Here is a 23,133-nt window from a genome sequence, read left to right on the forward strand (position 1 = left end):
GATGATGGTGGACTATATGCTGTGTATATGTCCCTCAGATGAATCAAACCTCTTCTCCAGCTCAGGGTGCCTCTCCATCTTTCTCTCTATCTATCTTTCTATATATCTGTCTCTCTCTTCTCTCTCTTTTCCTCTCTCTCTTTGTCCTCTCTTCTCTATCTTTCTCTCTCTCTGTCTGACTTTATTTTTGTTATTTTCCAGAAGGACAATACCAACGTCTAGTGTCCTTGAGCATTCTCATATTATTTCTCTCTCTTGTCCTCTCCCTCACTCATCCCACTCTTCTTTTCATCTGTTTGTTGCAGGACCTTGCAGACAGTGGGGCCGGGCCGTCTCACGCGCGGACCTACACTGTGGCTGTGTATTTCAAAGAAGAGAGGATAGGCTGTGGCAAGGGCCCAAGGTATGTAGACCCACAGCACCCAGCCAATAGGCAGAGTTAGCATGCAACTCAAATGGGACCCTATTCCCCATGGAGCCCTGGTCCAAAGTAATGCACTATAATGGGAATAAGGTGGCATTTGGGACGCATTCCTTAGTGTGCTCCGCTCTGCTCAATGCACGGCTAATGGGCTCTAGAAATAATGGCAATTTTTTATTGATAGAGTTTATTATAGCAATTAAGCTTTCAGTGGCTGTCCTACTGGTAGCAACATTATGCAGAATGAAAATTAATCGATTAATTATTGAATTGACATAATTAATATTATAGAAACAACATCACTTTGAAGAGGGGAAATGCCCTGTGACGAAGAGTGAGAGACCTCACAGAGTGCGCCTCTCTCTGGAGATAGCTTAGCTCTGGTCTACGGAATTAGTGCGGCTTGCGGACACTAAGCCTTCCTTTACTCACACCCTGGACTATATCTAGGGCTAGCTGTGAAGATAGACGGCACACAGTGAGTCCCTCCAGGTGTGTCCCAAATGGCATCATGTTCCCTATATAGTACATTACTTTGACCAGGGCCAATAGGGCTCGTATGGCTCTGGTCAATAGTAGTGCACTATAAAGGGAATACGGTGCCATTTGGGATGGAGACTCTCTCCGGGGCTAAGTGGGGTTTGGTTTGGTTCTACCTGTGATCTGTCTCTTCACAGGAACAGGGCGTACAGGGTGGGGAGGGCTTTTGTGAAGAAGCCTAGGGTAAAGCAAGTGTGAATCGCTGCATGAAGGAAGGCCCTTTCAGGGTGGAGGAGAGCATAAGAGATAAAACCTTTTGGCTCAGCTTAGGAGGAATAAAACGGAAATGCATCAAACATCTCTCAACCCTCTGCATTGGAAATCCCTCTCCTTGGCCCCCTTGAAAGAGCTCTCTGCCTCTAAGCTGGTGATAACTTTGTCCCCTCCATAGTATCTCTACCCAGCTTACTGTTTTTATATTTACTGAATTTTAAGCCCCACTACCCCCCTGCCTCTTGGCTATGATCACATAATGCATAATATAATATATACTGAGAGCGGTACGGTAAACAGTGCCTGGCCCAAAGGCTTAGCTACCTCTGTAAGATGTATGCATGGTGCTAGCTACCTGGGATTGTTAGGAGGAAAAATGGGCTTTGGGGTAAAGAAACTTTTTTATATAATCCTCTGTCTTTGGCCTGCTCTCAGACTACAGCATATGAAAAGGATGTTTTGAATATGCTTAAGACCTTTTTTCTTGTCTGTCTTTCTCTCTATTTTATTTATGAATTTTTCTCCCTTTCAATCCAGTATCCAACAGGGGGCGATGGGGGCTGCTATGGACACGCTCGAGAAATATAAGTTGTTTGAAGAAGAGTCATTTCTAACCACCACTACATCTTGTATGTTTAATAAGCCCTAGCTTTGTCTATAGAAAAAATATAAATGGCTGCCAATGTTTTAAGTTCCTGGGCGTACATATCACAGACAAACTGAAATGGTCCACCCACACAGACAGTGTGGGGAAGAAGGCGCCTCTTCAACCTCAGGAGGCTGAAGAAATTTGGCTTGTCACCCAAAACCCTGACAAACTTTTACAGATGCACAATCGAGAGCATCCTTTCGGGCTGTATCACAGCCTGGTACGGCAACTGCACTGCTCTCAACCGCAAGGCTCTCTAGAGAGTGTGTGGTCTGCACAACGTATCACCAGTGGCAAACTACCTGCCCTCCATGACACCGACAGCACCCAATGTCACAGGAAGGCCAAAAAGATCATCAAGAACAACAACCACCCGAGCCACTGCCAGTTCACACCGCTATCATCCAGAAGGCGAGGTCAGTACAGGTACATCAAAGCTGGGACCGAGAGACTCAAGGCCATCAGACTGCTAAACAGCAATCACTAACTCAGAGAGGCTGCTGCCTACATTGAGACCCAATCACTGGACACTTTAATAAATGGATCACTAGTCACTTTAAACAATGCCACTTTAAATAATGCCACTTTAATAATGTTTACATATCTTACATTACTCATATCACATGAATCTACTGTATTGTATACCTTCCATTGCACCTTGCCTGTGACGTTCGGCCATCGCTCATCCATATACTTATATGTGCATATTCTCATTCACCCCTTTAGATTTGTGTGTATTAGAAAGTTGTTGGGGAATTCTTTGATTACTTGATAGATATTACTGCACTGTCGGAACTAGAAGCACAAGCATTTCGCTACACTAGCACTAACATCTGCTAACCATGTGTATATGACCAATACAATTTGATTTGATTTGATGTACATTGGTCTGTCCAGTCATTTGAAGAAGTTGGATCCACCATTACATGTGTAAACGCTTCACAAATAGCCTACAGTTGAAGTCGGAAGTTTACATACACTTAGGTTTGAGTCATGAAAACTTGTTTTTCAACCACTCCACAAATATCTTGTTAACAAACTATAGTTTTGGCAAGTCGGTTAGGACATCTACTTTGTGCATGACAGAAGTAATTTTTCCAACAATTGTTTACAGACAGATTATTTCACTTATAATTCACTGTATCACAATTCCAGTGGGTCAGAAGTTTACATCCACTAAGTTGATTGTGCCTTTAAACAGCTTGGAAAATTCCAGAAAATGATGTCATGGCTTTGGAAGCTTCTAATAGGCTAAATTACATCATTTGAGTCAATTGGAGGTGTACCTATGGATGTATTTCAAGGCCTACCTTCAAACTCAGTGCCTCTTTGCCTGACATCATGGGAAAATCAAAAGAAATCAGCCAAAACCTCATGAAAAGAATTGTAGACCTCCACAAGTCTGGTTCATCCTTGGGAGAAATGTCCAAATGCCTGAAGGTACCACGTTCATCTGTACAAACAATGGTATGCAAGTATAAACACCATGGGACCACGCAGCAGTCATACCGCTCAGGAACGAGACGCGTTCTGTCTCCTAGAGATGAACGTATTTTGGTACAGAAGTTGCAAATCAATCCCAGAACAACAGAAAAGGACCTTGTGAAGATGCTGGAGGAAAGAGGTACAAAAGTATCTATATCCACAGTAAAACGAGTTATATATCGACATAACCTGAAAGGCCACTCAGCAAGGAAGAAGCCACTGCTCCAAAACCGCCATAAAAAAGCCAGACTACGGTTTGAAACTGCACATGGGGACAAAGATCGTAATTTTTGGAGAAATCCAAACCGTGAAGCACGGCGGTAGCAGCATCATGTTGTGGGGGTGCTTTGATGCAGGAGGGACTGGTGCACTTCACAAAATAGATGGCATCATAAGGAAGGAAGGTTATGTGGATATATTGAGGCAACATCTCAAGACATCAGTCAAGAAGTTAAAGCTTTGTCGCAATTGGGTCTTCCAAATGGACAATGACCCCAAGCATACTTCCACGGTTGTGGCAAAATGGCTTAAGGACAACAAAGTCAAGGTATTGGAGTGGACATCACAAGCCCTGTCCTCAATCCTATAGAAAATGTGTGGGCAGAACTGAAAAAGCATGTGTGAGCAAGGAGGCCTACAAACCTGACTCAGTTACACCAGCTCTGTCAGGAGGAATGGGCCAAAATTCACCCAACTTATTGTGGGAAGCTTGTGGAAGGCTACCCGAAAACGTTTGACCCAAGTTAAACAATTTAAAGGCAATGCTACCAAATACTAATTGAGTGTATGTAAACTTCTGACACACTGGGAATGTGATGAAAGAAATACAAGCTGAAATAAATCATTCTCTCTATTATTATTCTGACATTTCACATTCTTAAAATAAAGTGGTGATCCTAACTGACCTAAGACAGGGATTTTTTACGAGGATTAAGTGTCAGGAACTGTGAAATACTGAGTTTAAATGTATTTGGCTAAGGTGTATGCAAACTTCCGACTTCAACTGTATAACTTTCTTTGGTGTCTTTTTGAAATTCACTTTGTTTAAACATTTTAAAAAAGGTTAATGGCTGCCGGAGAGTGGTGGACTGTGCTGTCGGCTATCTGGTGGATACGGAGAATTAGACTGTTTTGAAGTGCTAGTCCAGAGAACAGCTAGCATGTGACCTTGACCCTTCTGCATTGTGGGCCATGAATGCTAAGCTAACTGCAGCTAAGAGCCTTCTTCCATGCTAATAGCCTTGGAGGACCATGTTGAAGTCTCTTCTTTGTGTAGTGTATTTAGCTAATAGAAAAAAGGACATAATAAGAATAGGCCTTGGTTTGTGTGTGAGGCTGTGAGACAAAATAACGCTTGTGTTGAGCATGGCCCCGGTCCTTAAGCTGTGTAGTGGAAGACATGTTGACTCGCCCTTTAGCGCATAGGGTGTAATTTGGTATGCAGCTTATTCAGAGCCCTATGTTTAACCAGAGGGTAGCCATTTGCGACTCACTTCTAGCCTCACGCTGCTTTAGTTTTTGGCCGTTTCTCATTAAACAGCACTTAAGGAAAATCTATAAACGTTTTAGCATTAATAACCATGCGTCATTCACTGCCAGGTAAAACACAATTACATGCTCTCAGTTCCTGATCTGAAAGTTATCCCCATCATCATCATCATCATCATCATCATCATCATCATCATCACCTATCCTCCTCCTCCGGAGCACCTGTGTATGTATGTGCATGGCTAATACAATAGTGTGTATACATTGAGAGGTGGGTAGTGTGTGTGGTGAGTTAGTGTGGTTTAGGACTGAACCAGTGTTGTCTGCGCCGACCAGCAACACATTAATCAAACAGTACAATTTGTCTGTCTTCACTGGAACTAATCACCGGGTAGATGGGTGGAGTTAGCCTTGCTGGAGGAAGGAGGAAGCAGGCCTGTAGGAAGTTGAGAAGGTCAAAGCTTTTATTTGGTTTGTCCTGTAAATGAGGCCCTTAGCGGCCTGTGTTTGATACGGTTTGGGCCTTCAAACCCTCGCTTTTATGGAACATTAGTGTCTTACGGTGTTGTTTTTTACAACCCCCCCCTACCTCGCTCCCCCTCTTGTCATTTGAGGCGTAGAGAAGAAAATCTCTCTCTCCCTTTACCTCTTCCTCCCCTCCCTATCTCTCTTCCCCTCTCTCTCCTTTTTTGAGTCTTCCTCCCATCCTTAATTATCTCCATTCTCTCTCCCCTGTGTAATCCCCCTGTCATAATGATTGACAGATGCTCATTGCTAGTAAATTAACATTTCCCTCATCAATTGCAATTTCAAGTGGCTAGATTAGCAATGCATCCTGAAAAGGTCAGTTCATTTAAAATCATCTCTCCCCTGCGAAGCCTCTTCCTCTCACTCCTTCAGACAGTAGAAACTGTCCAGGACTGCATCCCAAATGGCACCCTATGCACTATTATATAGTGCACTACCTTTATATAGGGGATGCGGCCCAGGGCTTTGTTGGACTGTTGTTTCCTATCCTTAATAAAGCTAGCTACCTCCTGGGAGAGAGTGAGCCCCACCGACATCTCCCTACCGTACGGCTGAGACATTTAAAAACTTCTCGGACTCCTCAAGGCTTTTGAACACAGCCATAGTTTGTTCAGGTTATGACCTAAATATTTGCTCATTACCAGGGTCAGTCATTTCTCTGTGTTGGGGGCCCAATTATAGATACTGTACATTGAGCTCCAAAAGTATTTGAACAGCAACAATTTTGTTGTTGTTCTGCTCTGTACTCCAGCACTTTGGATTTGTGATGATACAATGACTGAGGTTAAAGTGCAGACTCATCTTTAATTAGAGGGTATTTTCATCCAGATCGTGTGAACCGTTTAAAAACTACAACACTTTTTGTACATAGTCCCCACATTTTAGGGGACCAAAAGTATTTGGACAAATTCACATTAAATTTGTCAAAAGTTTAGTATTTCGGTCACATATTCCAAGCATGCAATGATTACTTCAAGCTTGTAACTCTACAAACGTGTTGGATGCATTTGCTGTTTGTTTTGGTTGTGTTTAATATTATTTTCTGCCCAATAGAAATTAATGGTAAATAATGTATTGTGTCATTTTGGATTCACTTTTATTGTAAACAAGAATATAATGTTCCTAAACACTTCTACATTAATGTGGATGCTACCATGATTACGGATAGTTCTGAATTAATTATGAGTAGAGATGAGTGAGAAAGTTAGACGCACAAATATCATACCCCCAAGACATGCTAACACCATTATAATAACAGGGGAGGTTAACATTTTTGGTGGGGTATGATATTTGTGCGTCTAACTTTCTCACTCATCATTATTCACGATTCATTCAGGACTGATCCGTGGACATTGTTACTCTTGGGTACTTGTCTTTTTAAACTCTCGTCAACCAGAGGGTTGCCGGTTTGAAACGCAGCTCCGACGGATGAGCCGACAACTGGAATGAGCCTTCAACTGTAGGATTGCTAGCATCCTCCCTGATACCATCGCCTGCTGATGTGCCCTTCAGCATGGCACTAAACCCCTGCAAGCCTCCTCTTCCTTCAGAACAAACTGTGTTGAACAGTTGTTTCCTCTATTAATAAGGCTAGCTACCTCCTGTGAGAGAGACGTCTCCCTACAGTACAGGTGGGACATTTAAAAACTTCTCAAGACTTGAACATAGCCAACGTTTGTCCAGGTTATGACTGAAGTCTCCCAAAGCGCTTACTCCCTACTAGCATGAATCATATCTATGTGTTAGGGGCCCAATTATGGATGTACAATGATCAAACAGTGTCCATTTAATAAAGGAGGAAATGTACAGGTAGCTACCAAAATAAAGGAAACACTTGAGTAAATGAGGGATACAAAGTATATTGAAAGCAGCTGCTTCCACACAGTGGAGTTAATTAAGCAATTAGCATCCCATCATGCTTAGGGTCATGTATAAAAGTCCCAGTTGTCCATTAGTTTGGCTACCATGGCTAGAAGAAAAGATTTCAGTGACTTTGAAAGAGGAGTCTCAAAGGTGTGTGTGTGTGTGTGTGTGTGTGTGTGTGTGTGTGTGTGTGTGTGTGTGTGTGTGTGTGTGTGTGTGTGTGTGTGTGTGTGTGTGTGTGTGTGTGTGTGTGTGTGTGTGTGTGTGGTGTGTGTGTGTGTGTGTGTGTGTTTCATCAACAAAACACAAAATTATGACATTTCTGGTGGAAGAATGGTGTCGCATCCCTCCAATAGAGTTCCAGACAGAATCTATGCCAAGGTGCATTGAAACTGTTCTGCCGGTTCGTGGTAGCCCAATGCCCTATTAAGACACTTTATGTTGGTGTTTCCTTTTTTTTGGCACTCACCTGTAGATGGGGAGTGGACACTCCTGCATCCCAAATGGGACCCTATTCCTGACAAATTGCACTACCTTTGACCATGGCCCGCATATGGCTCTGGTCAAAATTAGTGCACTATATCAGGTGCTATTTCGGACGAAGCCAGTGTATCTGCATTTAAAGGGGGATCTGTAGTTGGGAGTGGACTGTCTTGTGTTCTGTCTGTTTACACCCCGGTAACACCCAGGGATCACAGGACATATTATTCCACAGATAATGAGGGTAGAAAAGGAGTGTAGTCATAAATCTTAACTCTTCTGTATTGAGGATCCAACTTTCATTTGAGCGTTCAAGTTGAATATATTTGCCATTTATAAGTTGAAAATGTATCTGAAATGCCATTGAAATGTATCTTAGATGAGATTTCAATAGTGTGATCATATTGTCTCGCATGTGTTTGCCGGGGGCCTTTATTCCTTTATTTCTATACCAACACTAACTGGCTCTACTGTGTGCATCATTTGATTCATCATCGGTAGTTTTATTGTATTGAGCATTGAATGCATTTAACTATAGGTCGTTCCACCAATTTGTTGTCGTTTGAGAAGTGTAACTTAGTAAAAATAATCATTTTGATTTCACCTTTAACATTGTGTCATAAAGAGAACATGTTGAACTTCATAAAAAACATGTGTTCCCATCTCAAGAGGTTAAATAAAAAAGTGTCTATTTAAGTGCCAAATAAAGTAACAGGGTTGACCATAACAGGCTTGACAATTTCATTTGAAATCAGCCATAAATCACCTTGTAACAGGGGGAATGGAAGCTGTTTGTGTGCAGCAGGGAGTGTCAATTGAATGCAAGCTTCACAGGATTGACGTGTTATGCTCGACCCACTCAGTTTCCCAGCAGACAATGGCTAAAAATAGTCAATTTTTTTAAAAGGAATATATTCACTATATTAAATAGAGTTCAGTTCACATAACAGGGTTGACCTTGAAATGAGAGCTGATGAAAATGATTCACTAATCACATTAAATAATAATAATAATAATAATCTTCAGAAAGAACTTTGTCAGAGCCACAAAATAACTAGGGCTTTACAATTATGGTGAAAACTTGGATAAATGTTGGAGTTAAGTGGGTTAAAATCTTCCTAGAAGCCACAGATTGTACTTGGAGGGACATGTCAAAATGCTGAATTTTTGCACTTTACCAAGTCAGATTTATTGAATTCACATGATCTATATTAAGAGCACTTCATTTAATATAACAAGCTTTTAAAATGCAATATCGGTACACAATTTATACTTAAAATATCAATGGCACTCTTTTCCATATATATTTTTGTATTTTAATTGTTTTATTGAGATGAATAGACAGAAATGAGCTAGGAGCCAGATAATTAAAGGGAACACAGTGAGGCTGGGATTGGAAACCACGCAGCTAGGCGAATGCATAATGTGCTGAGGGTGCGTGGCCTTAGCCACTCGACCAACCTCGGGGCACACACGCATTTTCTCCTCTTACACTAGTGTCCTACTCTAGCTACCTACAGTATGTCTCAGCCTGTCCAAAGGGCTTCCTTCTTTCTGTCTGGATTCATTTCCATATTTTATTTAAGGCCTTCTTGGGTATCGAGCCACTCAGTGAAATTGAACTTTTTGTTCGAAGGCACCACCGCCACGCCACGCCACGCCCACCTCCCTCTTTCCTTCCCCCCCTCCCTACCTGACAGGCAACATAGCTGCAAAGGGAAAAAGGGAAAGGGGGTACCTAGCCAGTTGCGCAACTGAATGCATTTAACCAAAATGTGTATTCCGCATTTAACCCACCACTCTGAATCAGTGGGGGGCTACATTAATCGACATCTACATCATCGGCGCCCGAGGAGCAGTTGTTGTTGAGGGTTAACTGCCAGCAGTAGAGGAGTAGAGAAGTGAGAAAAAGAGCCATGCTAAGTCCTCACATAGATGGCTCATTAAAGAGAAAGTGGCCTAAAAGGTTAGTATTAAGCTTCGCTTTATAGATTCTCTGGTGGTTCTGGGCGGCAGGTAGCCTCACGGTTAAGAACATTGGGCCAGTAACTGAAAGTTCATTAAAATCCTGAGCCAACTAGGTGAAAGAAACTGCCGATGTGCCCTTGAGCAAGGCACTTAACCCTAATTGCTCCTGTAAGTCACTCAGCATAAGAGCGTCTGCTAAATGACTAAAATGTCAAATGTAAAAATATCTGTCGAAGCAGAATTAAATGTTAACCAAGGCCTGAACTAGAGCTGGAGGTGGAGGGGAGGAGCAAATGGATAGAGCTGAGCCTGCCATGTAGACGGGCAAGATGGGAGGGAGAGAGGCGTCCCAGCAGCCCCATATACCTTGACCCTGAAAGGTCAGAGAAGATGAAATATACATGGGGAGACGAGTTGACCATTTATCAACGCATTGCTCATCCTTTTTAGAGCAACCAGTTTTGTTTCCTCTTCATCTCTTTCTCTCTCTCTATGCTCTCAATCTGTTAATACACACTTTCTTCCGCTCTCTCTTTTGCTCCCTCGTTCTTTATCACTACCACATCGTTCGATCCTCTGTCTCTCCTGCAGCTGCATGTTTCCTAAACAATACAGTTTCTTCTTCTCCTGGATACGACAAGAAATAGTCTCTGAATGTTTCAAAAATGACACCCTATTCTCTACATAGTGCACTACTTTTGACCTGTTCCCCATTGGAATTTGGGATGCAGCCTCTCTATCTATTTGGCTGTCAGCGAGCAGGGAGGGGACTACAACCTCTCTCTCAGCTGTCACTTAACCCTTAATCTCTGTGTGAATACACAACAAGTACAGTACAGAACAATATGGAGGATGGCTGGAGGGATGGATGATCTTGATATACTGGTTCTGTGTGTGTTTATGTATTTGCCCCTTGGTGAGACAGGGAGGTAGGCTATAGGGAAATCTTATCTCATCAACAAAGGTACATGGGTAGATGCAATGTTAGTGTTGGTTAGATGTGGTGTGTGTGGGCTATAGGTGATAGATGTGTGTTTACACAGTCTGCTCTATTGTGGAGCAGTCGTAATAAAGTCTAAGCTTATTGCTGGAGAGATATAGGTTACTGTAAATGTGTTGGTTCGTTAGTAGGGCTTTAAATGTGTTAGATTCCCATATTCATTAGGCATGCTGTTCTTTAGTCAGTGTGTGTTGTGTTTGTGTGTGTATTCCGCAGCCGAGTGTTGTTAGCTACATTCAAAAGTGTCATCGTTGTGGGGCACAACAAGTCTCATTGTTGATAGGGTCCCAAACTTAAAACCATGCTCCTCTCTCTCTCCAAAAACACGTAATTTAGAATCTCAAGACCGCAAGTCACAACCCTGTCCTTGAAAGGAATTACCAGATTGTCGATAAACAAAAGACTCAAGTCAAGCTAAGTGGGCTAACGCCTAACACTAAGGTGATCAGTATGCAAAAGCACATCTCCCCAAAGGTGATTTTCTACACAATATGTCTCTTCATGCAATACCTCAACACAACACAGAGACCCTGCTGTCTTTTCTGTCTTCTCCTGCCAGACTGGGAGCAAGGATATGCATATTCTTGGTACCATTTGAAAGGAAACACTTTGAAGTTTGTGGAAATGTGAAAGGAATGTAGGAGTGTATAACACAAAAGATCTGGTAAAAGATAATACAAAGAAAAAAACAATCGTTATTTTTTTTTTTTTGTACCATCTTTGAAATGCAAGAGAAAGGCCATAATGTATTATTCCAGTTCATGTGCAATTTATATTTTGGCCACTAGATGGCAGCAGGGTATGTGCAAAGTTTTAGACTGATCCAATGAACCATTGAATTTACGTTCAAAATGTTGTATCAAGACTGCCCAAATGTGCCTAATTTGTTTATTAATAACTCTTCATGTTCAAAATTGTGCACTCTCCTCAAACAATAGCATGGTATTCTTTCCCTGTAATAGCTACTGTAAATTGGACAGTGCAGTTAGTTAGAACAAGAATTTAAGCTTTCTGCCAACATCAGATATGTCTATGTCTTTGAAATGTTCTTGTTACTTACAACCTCATGCTAATTGCATCAGCCTACGTTAGCTCAACCGTCCCATGGAAGGGACACCGATCCCGAAGAAGTTTTAAGAGTCTCAATCTCTTGTCCCTTTACACTGTTTATGTAAAGGCATGTTAAACAATGCAAATGACCAAAGAAGCATTTCTTGCTCTTTGTCTCTCTCTCTGTTATTCTCATCTCTTAAATCATCTCCAGACTGGAATGCTGACACTGATTTCCATATTTGAACTGCAATAGGTAGTTTTCTTTTCTCTCTGAGGCTCATCAAGTGTTGCTTAGTCAGCTAAGGCCAATCGCACTATAGTGTATCCCTCACTGTTTGTTGAAGTGAATATGTTTGCTTATACTAGATGTTGGCCTTTCATTGCTGTAGTGAGACGTTGGGGCATTTGGCTATACATTTTACATTTTAGTCATTTAGCAGACGGTCTTATCCAGAATGTTATTATTGTCTGTAGACTACATGGCATGGTGGAGTGACCAGAGATTCGACCTGGGGTCAAATAGTATTAGTTGTCTTTTAAATAGAGTGTGTTTGATTGAGCTTTAAGTGAAGAGGAAATTAAGCAACTCCTGGAGGACAGTGGGAGTTGATAAAAATGCTATTGATATTTTTGAAACCAACGCATTTCGGCCCGTGGCCTTCATCAGGGTTTTTATTGATTGAGCTTGACACATAGACAGTTAGTCAAAAGGCTACTGTAAATCGTAGGGCCAGTGAGATCTGTGAACGGAATAACCTACAGTACAGAACAAACATGGTCTACACAACTAAACTGTCTGTTGTTCTTTCATGATATCCTAATCGACACAATCTAAATTTGTGACATAAATGCTTCGACACAGAAGACCTGGCATCCCTCCATGGGTACAGTTTTAAATTGAGACGTTAATACCAATGACGCAGTGATCATTTTCTGTTCTCTTTATTACAGATCTCATTTGGAGATGTTATGTTCTAATTAGCTTATCAGATCCCATTCTCATCACAATGACATCAAATGAAGCCTGTCGAATTCCATGTTATTTTGCTAATATTAGGAAGGGAAATAATGAGGTACTAGGGCCATTCAGTGCTAGTAATGTTTGCAGTGTTTCACGAATTATAACTAAAATGACAACATGTAGGAGTATGTGTACATTACAATGTCAACACATGCTAAACACTATACTAATCACTGTCCTCTATCGGTCATAGACTGACCTTGTCTCTCTCTCTTTATTCCTCTCTGTCTTTTATATTTTCCTTGGTCCATCTCTCTTTTATTATGTCTCTCTTTTATTATGGCTCATCAGAAGCGATTCATCGAGCGGAAGTACAGACGGGAGCTGAAAGAGATGAAACAAGAGAGGGAGCGTGGTAGACGAACCAGAGGAAAGTAGGAAGTAACAGAGCCCTTCTCTGACCCATCGAGATGGACAGAGCACTTCTTTGACCAATTGAGATGGATGATATTGAATAGCGTATGGAAGGAGCAGGAAGTGGAGGGATGAACAATTTACAAACACTCTGAATTGCAAACAGAAAAATGCATTTTCCTCTGACTACTCCCTTCATCTGCATCTGATTGGAGAAGATTTGTCAGGTGTAAACAATATGTTGGCAGCTTATCATTAGACTTGCTTTCACCTGGTCAGTTCTTTCAGATCAGTGCAATGAAGGAGAGGATGCGAGGAGAGGACATAGTTCTAGACAATTGAGAAAGACCACTAGTCTACAGTCCTCCCTGTACTGTCTCGTCCCATGTTTATTGTGTTTGGTTGTGTTTGTGGTTGTTTTGAGCTGCTTTCATGTGTAGGTCTTAAACAATTTCATGTTGATTATGTACAGTCAGTTTTTAAACTAAATCTACACCACTGTTGGTCGTCGATCATGATAATGAACGGCATCAACAGAAATGCTTTGTTTTAAATGTCAATTTTTACTGCAAGTGACATTGATAATAATTGATATAAATAAGGGTATTTGAAATATAGATTTTTCATTATAATGACATCTGTCCTCTTGATAGCCATACTCTTCATAATCAGTGTCCAACGACAAATTGCTTAATGGGAAAACTAGTAGTGGCATATCACATGCACGTTATGAGGAGGGGAAAGCGTTAATATGATTTAATTACATTAAATATGTAAAATGCCACCATCTGTCGCGCATCTGCTGCCTCTTCCTCTAACAATGAAAAAATTGTTTTTCCCCCCTCTCTCCAAATCCGATAGCCAGATTTTAAAGATCTTAATTATAGATTGTGTGGAATTAATGATTGCTTCAGTTCAGTCGCCACAGGATCCATGCTATTAAACACTTTGTCTTGAATTTCAACATACGTCATAAGAACTTAAGCTACAGTACCTTCGAGCTAGTCTGATGTCATCCTAGGCAAAAACTAAGGGAATATGGCTAATGTGCAGACTGATTTTTTATTTCCAAATTGGTAAAAATTTGGCCAGTGTTTAGGGTTTGGTTATGGTAAGTTTTAGTTTTTTGCCAGTCTGGCTGTCAAGTAGTCCCCAACTTTCTCACTTCCTATGTCTGTTAAATTGCCCTCTGTTGGGACAGCAAAGCTTATCTGATTCTGAAACACTGATGTCTATGCATAGAAACAGTAAGGATGAATGCATGATTTTGAAGAAATTTAATTGTTGGATCATGTAAATATCCAGTAGAAAATCATGTTGTACAAAGCAGATAGATTAATTAATGGGCATCGGGTCATGACAGGGCCCCTTTTAACAACGTCACATACTATAACCTCTCATAGTATTAATCCACATAGAAAACAATGTCTGCATCCCTATTCTCCATCCTTCCCCTGAAGTGTGCACTTGCATACTTTCTCGCATAGTAAGTAAGCCTTGTCTGAGCCAGAACGGCGCATGGGGCAGGAGCCTAGCCCCTGTTTCTGTAGTGTGAGGCAGCTTGATGTACAAGTACAGCCCCTGGACAGGATGCTACCTTCTCGCATGGATTTAACATTCATATTCTTGTCAATCAAATCAAATCAAATGTATTTATATAGCCCTTCTTACATCAGCTGATATATCAAAGTGCTGTACAGAAACCCAGCCTAAAACCCCAAATAGCAAGCAATGCAGGTGTAGAAGCACGGTGGCTAGGAAAAACTCCCTAGAAAGGCCAAAACCTAGTAAGAAACCTAGAGAGGAACCAGGCTATGAGGGGTGGCCAGTCCTCTTCTGGCTGTGCCGGGTGGAGATTATAACAGAACATGGCCAAGATGTTCAAATGTTCATAAATGACCAGCATGGTCAAATAATAATAATCATAGTAGTTGTCGAGGGTGCAGCAAGTCAGCACCTTTAGGAGTAAATGTCAGTTGGCTTTTCATAGCCGATCATTAAGAGTATCTCTACCACTCCTGCGGTCTCCAATCCATGATTGGTAGTGTGCAAGTGCACCATTTAGGAGAAGGGTGGAGAATTGGGACATAGCAATAGACTGCTCAATAACATAGTCAGCAACATAATATAGAGGCAACCTTAAGGCTAGCCAACTGTCTACATGAACATATCTTTAGAAAGAGGACATCAGTACTGTATACTGTAGGCTAGCTCTGGTCAAGGGTGTGAATGGAAGCATCAGCGTTAGCAGGCCGCACTAACACCCTGGTCCAGAATTTACTGTAGGCTAGCCATATCTGGCAGCTAACTCTTCTCTAGAAACCCCCAATAGCATTGGCTTGTGTTGTTACACGATGCTTGATGTACGCTTTGTTTAATTTGTGTCCTTAGCTGAGTATGGTGTTAATGCACAAACATGTATTTATAGTGAAATTATCCTGCTGACACCCTGTGTTAAAGAGAGACAATGGATGTACCAATCCCAGATTGCCCCTTTAAAGAAGGAAAACAATAATGCAGTCTTCTGCTGTCATTTCTCCTTCTGACATAAACTAGATGTCAAAACCCTCAGGGCAGTAGAAGAATAACAGTTGTTTTTCAGTGTGAAGAGTTTAGAAACCCAAATAAATGCCACATTTCCCACAATCTCAAACAGTCACTTACACAGTGGGTGCTCAATGGTTTTTTAAAACATTTTTTTTTTACACAGTTTCTTATTATAATATTGAGCATATTATAGTAGTATACATTTTTAACAAGTGTGTTCTTGTCTTAGAGGACTGTCTAAGCTACCACACCATTTTCATCAAATTATAAGATTTTTTACATCCATGGGCACTTGGATTTTTTTGGGGGAAAATAAATTATCAAGTCCGATTTGTGTGAAATGCTGCAGACAGAGAGATGCTGCAGACAGAGTAAATGCTGCAGACAGAGAGATGCTGCAGACAGAGTAAATGCTGCAGACAGAGAGAAAAATATCATCATCGTGGCAATTACGTCAGTTGTGTTATTAGTTTGAAATGTCTGATAAATGTAATCCGTCCTCAGGTTGGCCTTTAGTAGAGAGCGGCCACTGCTTGTTTTTAGCTAGGCTGAATCCCAAATGGCAGCCTTCTCCCTATATAGTACACTACTTTTGAACAGGGCCCTGGGCGAAATTAGTGGACTATCGGGAATAAAGGGCCTTTTAGGATGCATCTCTGTACTTTTTTTTCTCTTGATGTGCCGCTGCCCTCCGAGTGCTCCCTCATAAATTCCTCTTATCAGCTAAACGATATCAAAGCTGTTTGTTCATAAATCATAGAAAAATAATGCTTGGAGGCAATATCGCAATGCTACTACTGTTTAATTTGTCTTTTGTGGCCTTGGACAATTTGGGGTTGCTTTGCTTCATTTGAATTGCTATATTTTCTTACTACATATATGCCAAACCATTTTATGATGGCAAACCATTTCATGACCATTTCATACGTAAGTGTCAAACCATTTCATGATCCTAATATTGTATTGACCTTTACCTCTTATGTCAAGGACAATCGCAAGGGAATGTCGACCCTCTTCCTCACAACTGAAATATCATATTTCCCTTAGTAGGCAGCGTTTTCCCCCACATAGTCCCAATATGTCAAGCCTGAGAATGCCCTTTTTGTCACTGTGCACGTCACAAATATATAGTCAACCATCAATCAATTACTTACATTTGAATGAAAAGGAAACTGTTTTAAAATACAGAGAAGCATACAGAGTAAAACGCTAAGTAAGGAATTCATGTTTAATGGGAACTGCATGTTTCGTTTATACTAAGCAACACACTGCTACTGTAACCCTCTATGCTTTCATGTCTATAGACAATCTTCCAATAAGAATACATAATAATAACTACTTTATTTGTATAGCGCATTTTAACACAAGTAAAAAGTGCGTCACTTCATAAAATAATAAAATAAAAAGTACTAACAAAGACCGAAAGGAAAATGACAAATGATAGCAAATTAAAATCATACCTTTAATGTATGATTTCAATGTATCTTTATAAAAGTGTGTCTTCAGCAGGGATTTAAAAAGAGGCACTGAATCGGCAAGCCTGATATCCTCTGGCAGACCATTCCAAAGTCCAGGGGCCCTAATGGCAAATACCTGCTCTTCTTTCGTTTTCAACCTAGACTTTGGAATTGTCAGCAGTGCCCTGCCAGATGATCTCAGGCTGCATCCTGGCTCATAGGGAGATAATCTGCCATATGGATGGGGCTAAACCAAGCCTAGCCTTACATGTGATTTTATTTTATTTTAAAATATATTCTAAAAGTGACTGGTAGCCTGTGTAGAGAAGCTAAAATAGGTGTGATATGGTAACATTTTGCTGCAGCATTTTGAACTAATTGTAGACAATGGAGTGATTTCTGACTGAGACGTGCATACAAAGAGTAACAGTAATCTAGGCATGAATAAAAAGCATGTACAGTATAACTTTCTCCAGATCAGTGACTGAAATAAGACTTGGCTTTAGCTATTTGTCTTAGATGATAAAAGCAGGACTGGACTACCGTTTTTACATGCAGCTCGAGGTCAAGTACAAAGAAGACAAGGTTACTGGCTGTAAGCTTTACATTGGTGGACAAATGACCAAGGTTATTTACAATCTGGATGGGGGCCAAATAAAACATCCTCTGATTTTGTATCATTGAGCTGGAGAAAATGTTCAGACATCCAACATTTGATGTCAGCAAGACACTTGTGAAGGGTAGCTAAGCTAGCTTGGTCACTGGGTCTGATAGGTAAATAAAGCTGTATGTCATCCGCCTAGCAGTGAAACTGAATGTTATGATTGTGGATGATGTCACCAAGGGGACAGGTAAAAAAAGGATGTGGCCCAGATTTGACCCCTGAGGGACACAATAGTGAATAGCTGCTGGGGACATTACTGAACCACCCATGCTCACGGATAAACGTCTGCCACATAAATATGACCTGGACCAGTCCAGGTCAACGCCAGAGTTTCTCACCCACTTCTTCAGCCGGTCAACAAGGATGTTTTGACAGGTATTACAGTAACACTTTTTAAAGAGGGTACCTTAAACGTGAAGCATTATTGACATTAGTTCTTCAGATACATACAGCGCCCAGAGGAGCTTTTTGGTCCAGGTGTTTCAGCTACCCCCACAGAGAATATAGTCATAATCAAAATTATTGGCATCCTTGATTGTTGTTTATTGGCATCGTTGATTTTTTTTAAAGTTAACCTTTATTTGATAAATATGAGCAAAAAATACTGAGCTCTATTGTACGATAAATTCATTTGACAATTATATTATTTTAAACTAATACAATTGCTCATAGAAATATTTTTTTATAACAATAATTAAAAACAAATCTGTATGTAAAGATTCGGTATGGAGGAATGGTCTAAGATCCCTCCCAATGTGTACTCCAATCTCATAAAACATTTTAGCAAAAGGCTAAGTGCTGTTATCCTCACAAGTGGAGGGTACCAGAGTACTAAGCAATAATTTTTGACCACTATTTTTGGGAGAAAACAATGTATTACTTGTTAAACAAAATCTCTTTCTCTGAGCAATTGTATTAGTATAATCAAAAAAAATTGCATAAAATACAGCTCAGTCTTTTTTCTCATCTTCATCAAGGGTGCCAATAACTTCAGTCATGACTGTATGTGTTTGTCAAAAATGGCACCCTATTCCCTAGATAGTGCACTACTGTTGACCAGAGACTTATGTACCTTAGTACAAATGTAACGCACTATGGAATAGTGTGCCATTTGTGAGGCAGAATATATGCAAAACTATAAGGAGATGTGGATCAGGTACCCATAGAAATAGAATGAGTAGAGCGGTTGTCCCCATTCAAGTCAATTATGCCATAGTGGGTGACTGGCGGACAGTTTGAGTGTACCCATAGAGATAAGGCATTCAGCCTCTCAGCAAGGCTTGTGTGACCTCAAAAGAGCATTGTGACATACAGAGTCATTGCTATAAGGGGGTGGATGGGACGCTAGAAGCCTCAAAACAAAACATAACTGTACACTGTATTGTATCGATTTACAGATACGCACACACAAGCTACGATAGAACTCACAAAATGCAGCTTTTTTTGTCCCAGAAACACTGAAAAATTAATAGGCGTTGTCTGTCTATCAAGTCCACCACAAAACCGCTTGCTGTTACTCCCTCCTTTGCAGGAAGCTTTTGAAAAAGAAAAGAGTAGAAGTTTGTTTGTATATAGAGATACTGTGTATGTGGGCCTGGTGTACAGAGTAAAGTACAACAAGTCTTTTCCTCAGGAGTCCCATGATGCCTAGCAGAGAAAGAGAAAGACCACTAATACTGACAGGATAGCTTAGCTTCTTCCTCCTAGTCCTCCAGAGAGGTCAAACATCAACGGTGATCAACGACGGTAAAATACTGCCTCGTGTCCGTTTGTGTCGTCTTTGTTTTGTTCTATTGTTTGCCACATTCACAAAGTACCAGGAGTTAAGTTCACTTTAGCTAGTGTGCGAGTGTTTGTTTGTTGTACGTTTTCCTTTAGCTCCCCTCTTACGAGCTCCTTCTCTCTCATTAGGAATCCCTGCAGCTGTCACTGTCCTCTCCCCCATACAAGTCAGCTAGTTTCTTAAACCTGGGTCCCCACTCACTCAGGTAGTTATAGTCCTGGTCTCCCTCTGTGGTCATGGAGCCCAGGGAGCTAAGGGACTCAGCAACCGAGCCGCTCCCTTCGTAGGCGTAGGTGGCCAGGGAGTCGTAGGGCGGTGCGGTGGGGTCCTGGTCGTTTTCCTGAAGCCTTTGGTCTATGAAGTTCCTGACGTCCGCGTTGTCCCTGTGGGCCGGGGGAAGGATCACAGTCCGACGGACGGGAGGGTGCAGGGTCTCGGGCTTCATGTCCCTGCGCTGTTTGCTCTCCTCTGTGGCCTCTGGGTTGCGCAGCGTGCCGATATCAAAGGCCTGGGTGTCCTCCTCTCCGCCCCCTTCATCGTTGTAGCTGACGACGTTGTCTCTCACATCCTCTTTGGAGATGATCAGAGGCTCCTTCTTCCTCTGCTGCCTCCTCAGGGCAGCGAACAGCACCACAATCACTATAGACACAAAAAGAGAGGGAAAGAGAGAGAAGAACTTGAGTATGAGATGGGAGAGGAGAGGCGAGGAAGGGAGAGGTGAGCAAAGGAAAGGAAAGGAGAGGAGTGTGCTTCGATACTGAGGAATGCATTGATCATGACCACTTCAGAAACAAGACAAAAAAAGGCTGAGCAACTTTTTATATTTTTCCTTCCTGGATTCCTCCTATTTTCTGAAGGATAGCTTTTGTCTGTTGGGAACCATTGACGGTGTGGATATATGATACGCTCACTAATGTACTTTGGTGGGCTGAGAAAGGCTTGCGCTGCCACATAGGACGTGTGATGTGGATGTGAAACTTAGAATTTATGTGTGTTGATGTGATTGATGCCTTAAATATGCTCTATATAAGCCACATGCCAAATAACATTTTCTGTGTCATTTAAAAAGATTCATGGACAATAAAGCTTTTTTTTTATTGAACTGAATTGCACAGTACTCACTGAGCAGTATGAGGACACAGAAGATGATGGCCATGAGGGCTCCAGTGCTGAGGCCTGCGGTGAGGACCAGAGCTTCCTGGTTACACAGCTGCATGTTCCCCTCGCGGTCGCAGGTACAAACGTGCACCGTCAGGGTGTTGGTGCTGCTCTGCATGGGGAAGTCGCTGTCCGAGATCACCACGGGAACCAGATAGGTACTCCTCTGTAGCCGGCTGTAGCTGTTCCGTCTGGTCAGGATACCTGCCGTGTTGTCTGTTGGAGAGAAAAGCGTTAGAGTTAGCTACTATACAAGTTAGGAGGAGGAACGTTTCACAGTTTTTTAAGAGGCTTGTTTTCTTTCAATTTATCTTGTCTCAAATGTACGGCCTTAAATATTATATTTGAGTGTGCTTAAGTATATATGACTGGGTGTGATTTACAAATTGTGATCATGGCAGCTGTGGAATACATACAGCATGTTATGAATACACCAAATAAAAGACACTGACAATTAAATGTGTGTCAACTGTTGTTCTACAGGAGGAAGGGCACATACCTTTATTGTCTCTGACGGTGAAGTTGGCTTTCACAGAAGCCTCGTGCGCTAGACTAAAGAAGAACCTGTGTCCACCAATAGGCTCGTCAGCGTCTGCAGCACTTACTGTCTGAATCCTCTGAAAAAGGCATGACAGATATGATCAAGCACAGATAACCTACTTTATCTCGAGGAACAAGACGAATGTGTTAACTGACGAGGGTTATAAACTGATAAAGGTTAGATCAGTTGGGGACCTTAGGTGGCAAAGAAGACCTGCTGTAGGGGTTTAAAATAATAGTACATTGTTTTCCATTACCTGGTTAGCCTTGGCGTTTTCACAGACAAATGTCTCGTAGTAAGTGGCGAACGTAGGAGCGTTGTCATTAACGTCCAGTACTCTAACATTGACTGGTACACGACTCATCAGCCGTGGGTTGTCTGTGTAACAAAGGGACATGACATTTAATAACAACACCAAGTAAAAGACAATAACTGCCTTTGATACAATTATGATACTGTTCTTTGTCTCAGGAAGCACTTTGGTGTAGGTCCCTCAAATTCAAATCTAGACTTTGAAGTCAGTTCCACTGCTTTTTTTCATTCTTACCCTCTAATCAGGGACTGATTTAGACCGGTGACGGCAAGTGGGTGCAATAAATTATCCGGTAGAATAGAAAACCAGCAGTAGTCAGGATCGCGTAGTGTAAGATCTGAATACCCCTGCTCACAGTGGAAAATACTGTGAACAGGGCTATTCAAATCTTACACTACGACAGTGGCTCGCACCCAGTAGGGGGAGATGAACAAACGCAAAGCAAGCACTGCCCTATGAGGTCCGGAGTAATGCTGGTATGTTGTTGTACCTGATCTGGTGTCCCAGGTCTGAATCAGTCCATGATTAGAGAGGAAGAATGAAGAAAAAAAAGTATTATGTGGAACTGGATTCAAGGTCCATATTGGATTTGGGGGCTATGGAAGTAGATCTGCTTTGTCTTGTTGATACAATGATGCTAACTCAACTGCTCATACTACTGTACATGTAACTAGAAAGTACTGTAGTAATTCACCATACACACACACATGCACGCAAACACACACAAGCACACACGTACATCAACAAGGCCAAGGCTTTCGACTCTGTCAATCACTGCATTCTTATCGTCAGACTCAATAGCTTTGGCTTCTCAAATGACTTCCTCGCCTGGTTCACCAACTACTTCTCAGATAGAGTTCAGTGTGTAAAATCGGAGGGCCTTTTGTCTGGAACTCTGGCAGTCTCTATGGGGGTGCCACAGGGTTCAATTCTCGGGCCGACTCTTTTCTCTGTGTATATCAATGATGTCACTCTTGCTGCTGGTGATTCTCTGATCCACCTCTACACAGACGACATCATTCTGTATACACCTGGCCCTTCTTTGGACACTGTGCTAACAAACCTCCAAACAAGCTTCAACGCCATACAACACTCCTTCCGTGGCCTCCAACTGCTTTTAAATGCTAGTAAACCTAAGTGCATGCTCTTCAACCGTTTGCTGCCCGCACCCGCCCGCCCGACTAGCATCACTACTCTGGACAGTTCGGACCTAGAATATGTGGACAACTACAAATACCTAGGTGTCTGGTTAGACTCTCCTTCCAGACTCATATTAAGCATCTCCATTCCAAAATTAAATCTAGAATCGGCTTCCTATTTCACCTCCTCCGCCAAACATACCCTCGTAAAACTGACTATCCTACCGATTCTTGACTTCGGCGATGTCATTTACAAAATAGCCCCCAACACTCAACTCAGCAAACTGGATGTAGTCTATCACAGTGCCATCCATTTTATCACCAATGCCCCATATACTACCCACCACTGCGACCTGTATGTATCACGATCGTCGTAAGAACATTCGGACCACAGCGCAGCGTGATATGGGTTCCACATAATTTATTGACGTGAAACGCACAAAAACAATAAAAAAAGCAAACGATACG

The 23,133-nt window shown here is 41.7% G+C and overlaps 1 protein-coding gene and 1 pseudogene across 1 annotated transcript in view; one reads left to right on the forward strand and one right to left on the reverse strand.

Annotated features, from left to right (window-relative positions):
* Positions 1–13,087, forward strand: part of LOC120050698 — a 153,821-nt pseudogene extending 140,734 nt beyond the window's left edge.
* A 6,462-nt stretch (positions 13,088–19,549) lies between these two features.
* LOC120050699 (cadherin-6-like) overlaps positions 19,550–23,133 on the reverse strand; it is a 43,356-nt gene continuing 39,772 nt past the window's right edge. Inside the window, exons 8-11 of the mRNA XM_038997271.1 lie at positions 21,470–21,591; positions 21,172–21,289; positions 20,637–20,888; positions 19,550–20,153 (exon numbers count right to left, since the gene is read on the reverse strand). Of these exons, the coding sequence (XP_038853199.1) occupies positions 19,639–20,153; positions 20,637–20,888; positions 21,172–21,289; positions 21,470–21,591 (1,007 nt within the window). The 3' untranslated portion in view covers positions 19,550–19,638. The remainder of the gene's footprint in view (positions 20,154–20,636; positions 20,889–21,171; positions 21,290–21,469; positions 21,592–23,133) is intronic.

This window comes from Salvelinus namaycush, chromosome 7 (genome assembly GCF_016432855.1).
Source record: "Salvelinus namaycush isolate Seneca chromosome 7, SaNama_1.0, whole genome shotgun sequence".
Taxonomy (NCBI): domain Eukaryota; kingdom Metazoa; phylum Chordata; class Actinopteri; order Salmoniformes; family Salmonidae; genus Salvelinus; species Salvelinus namaycush.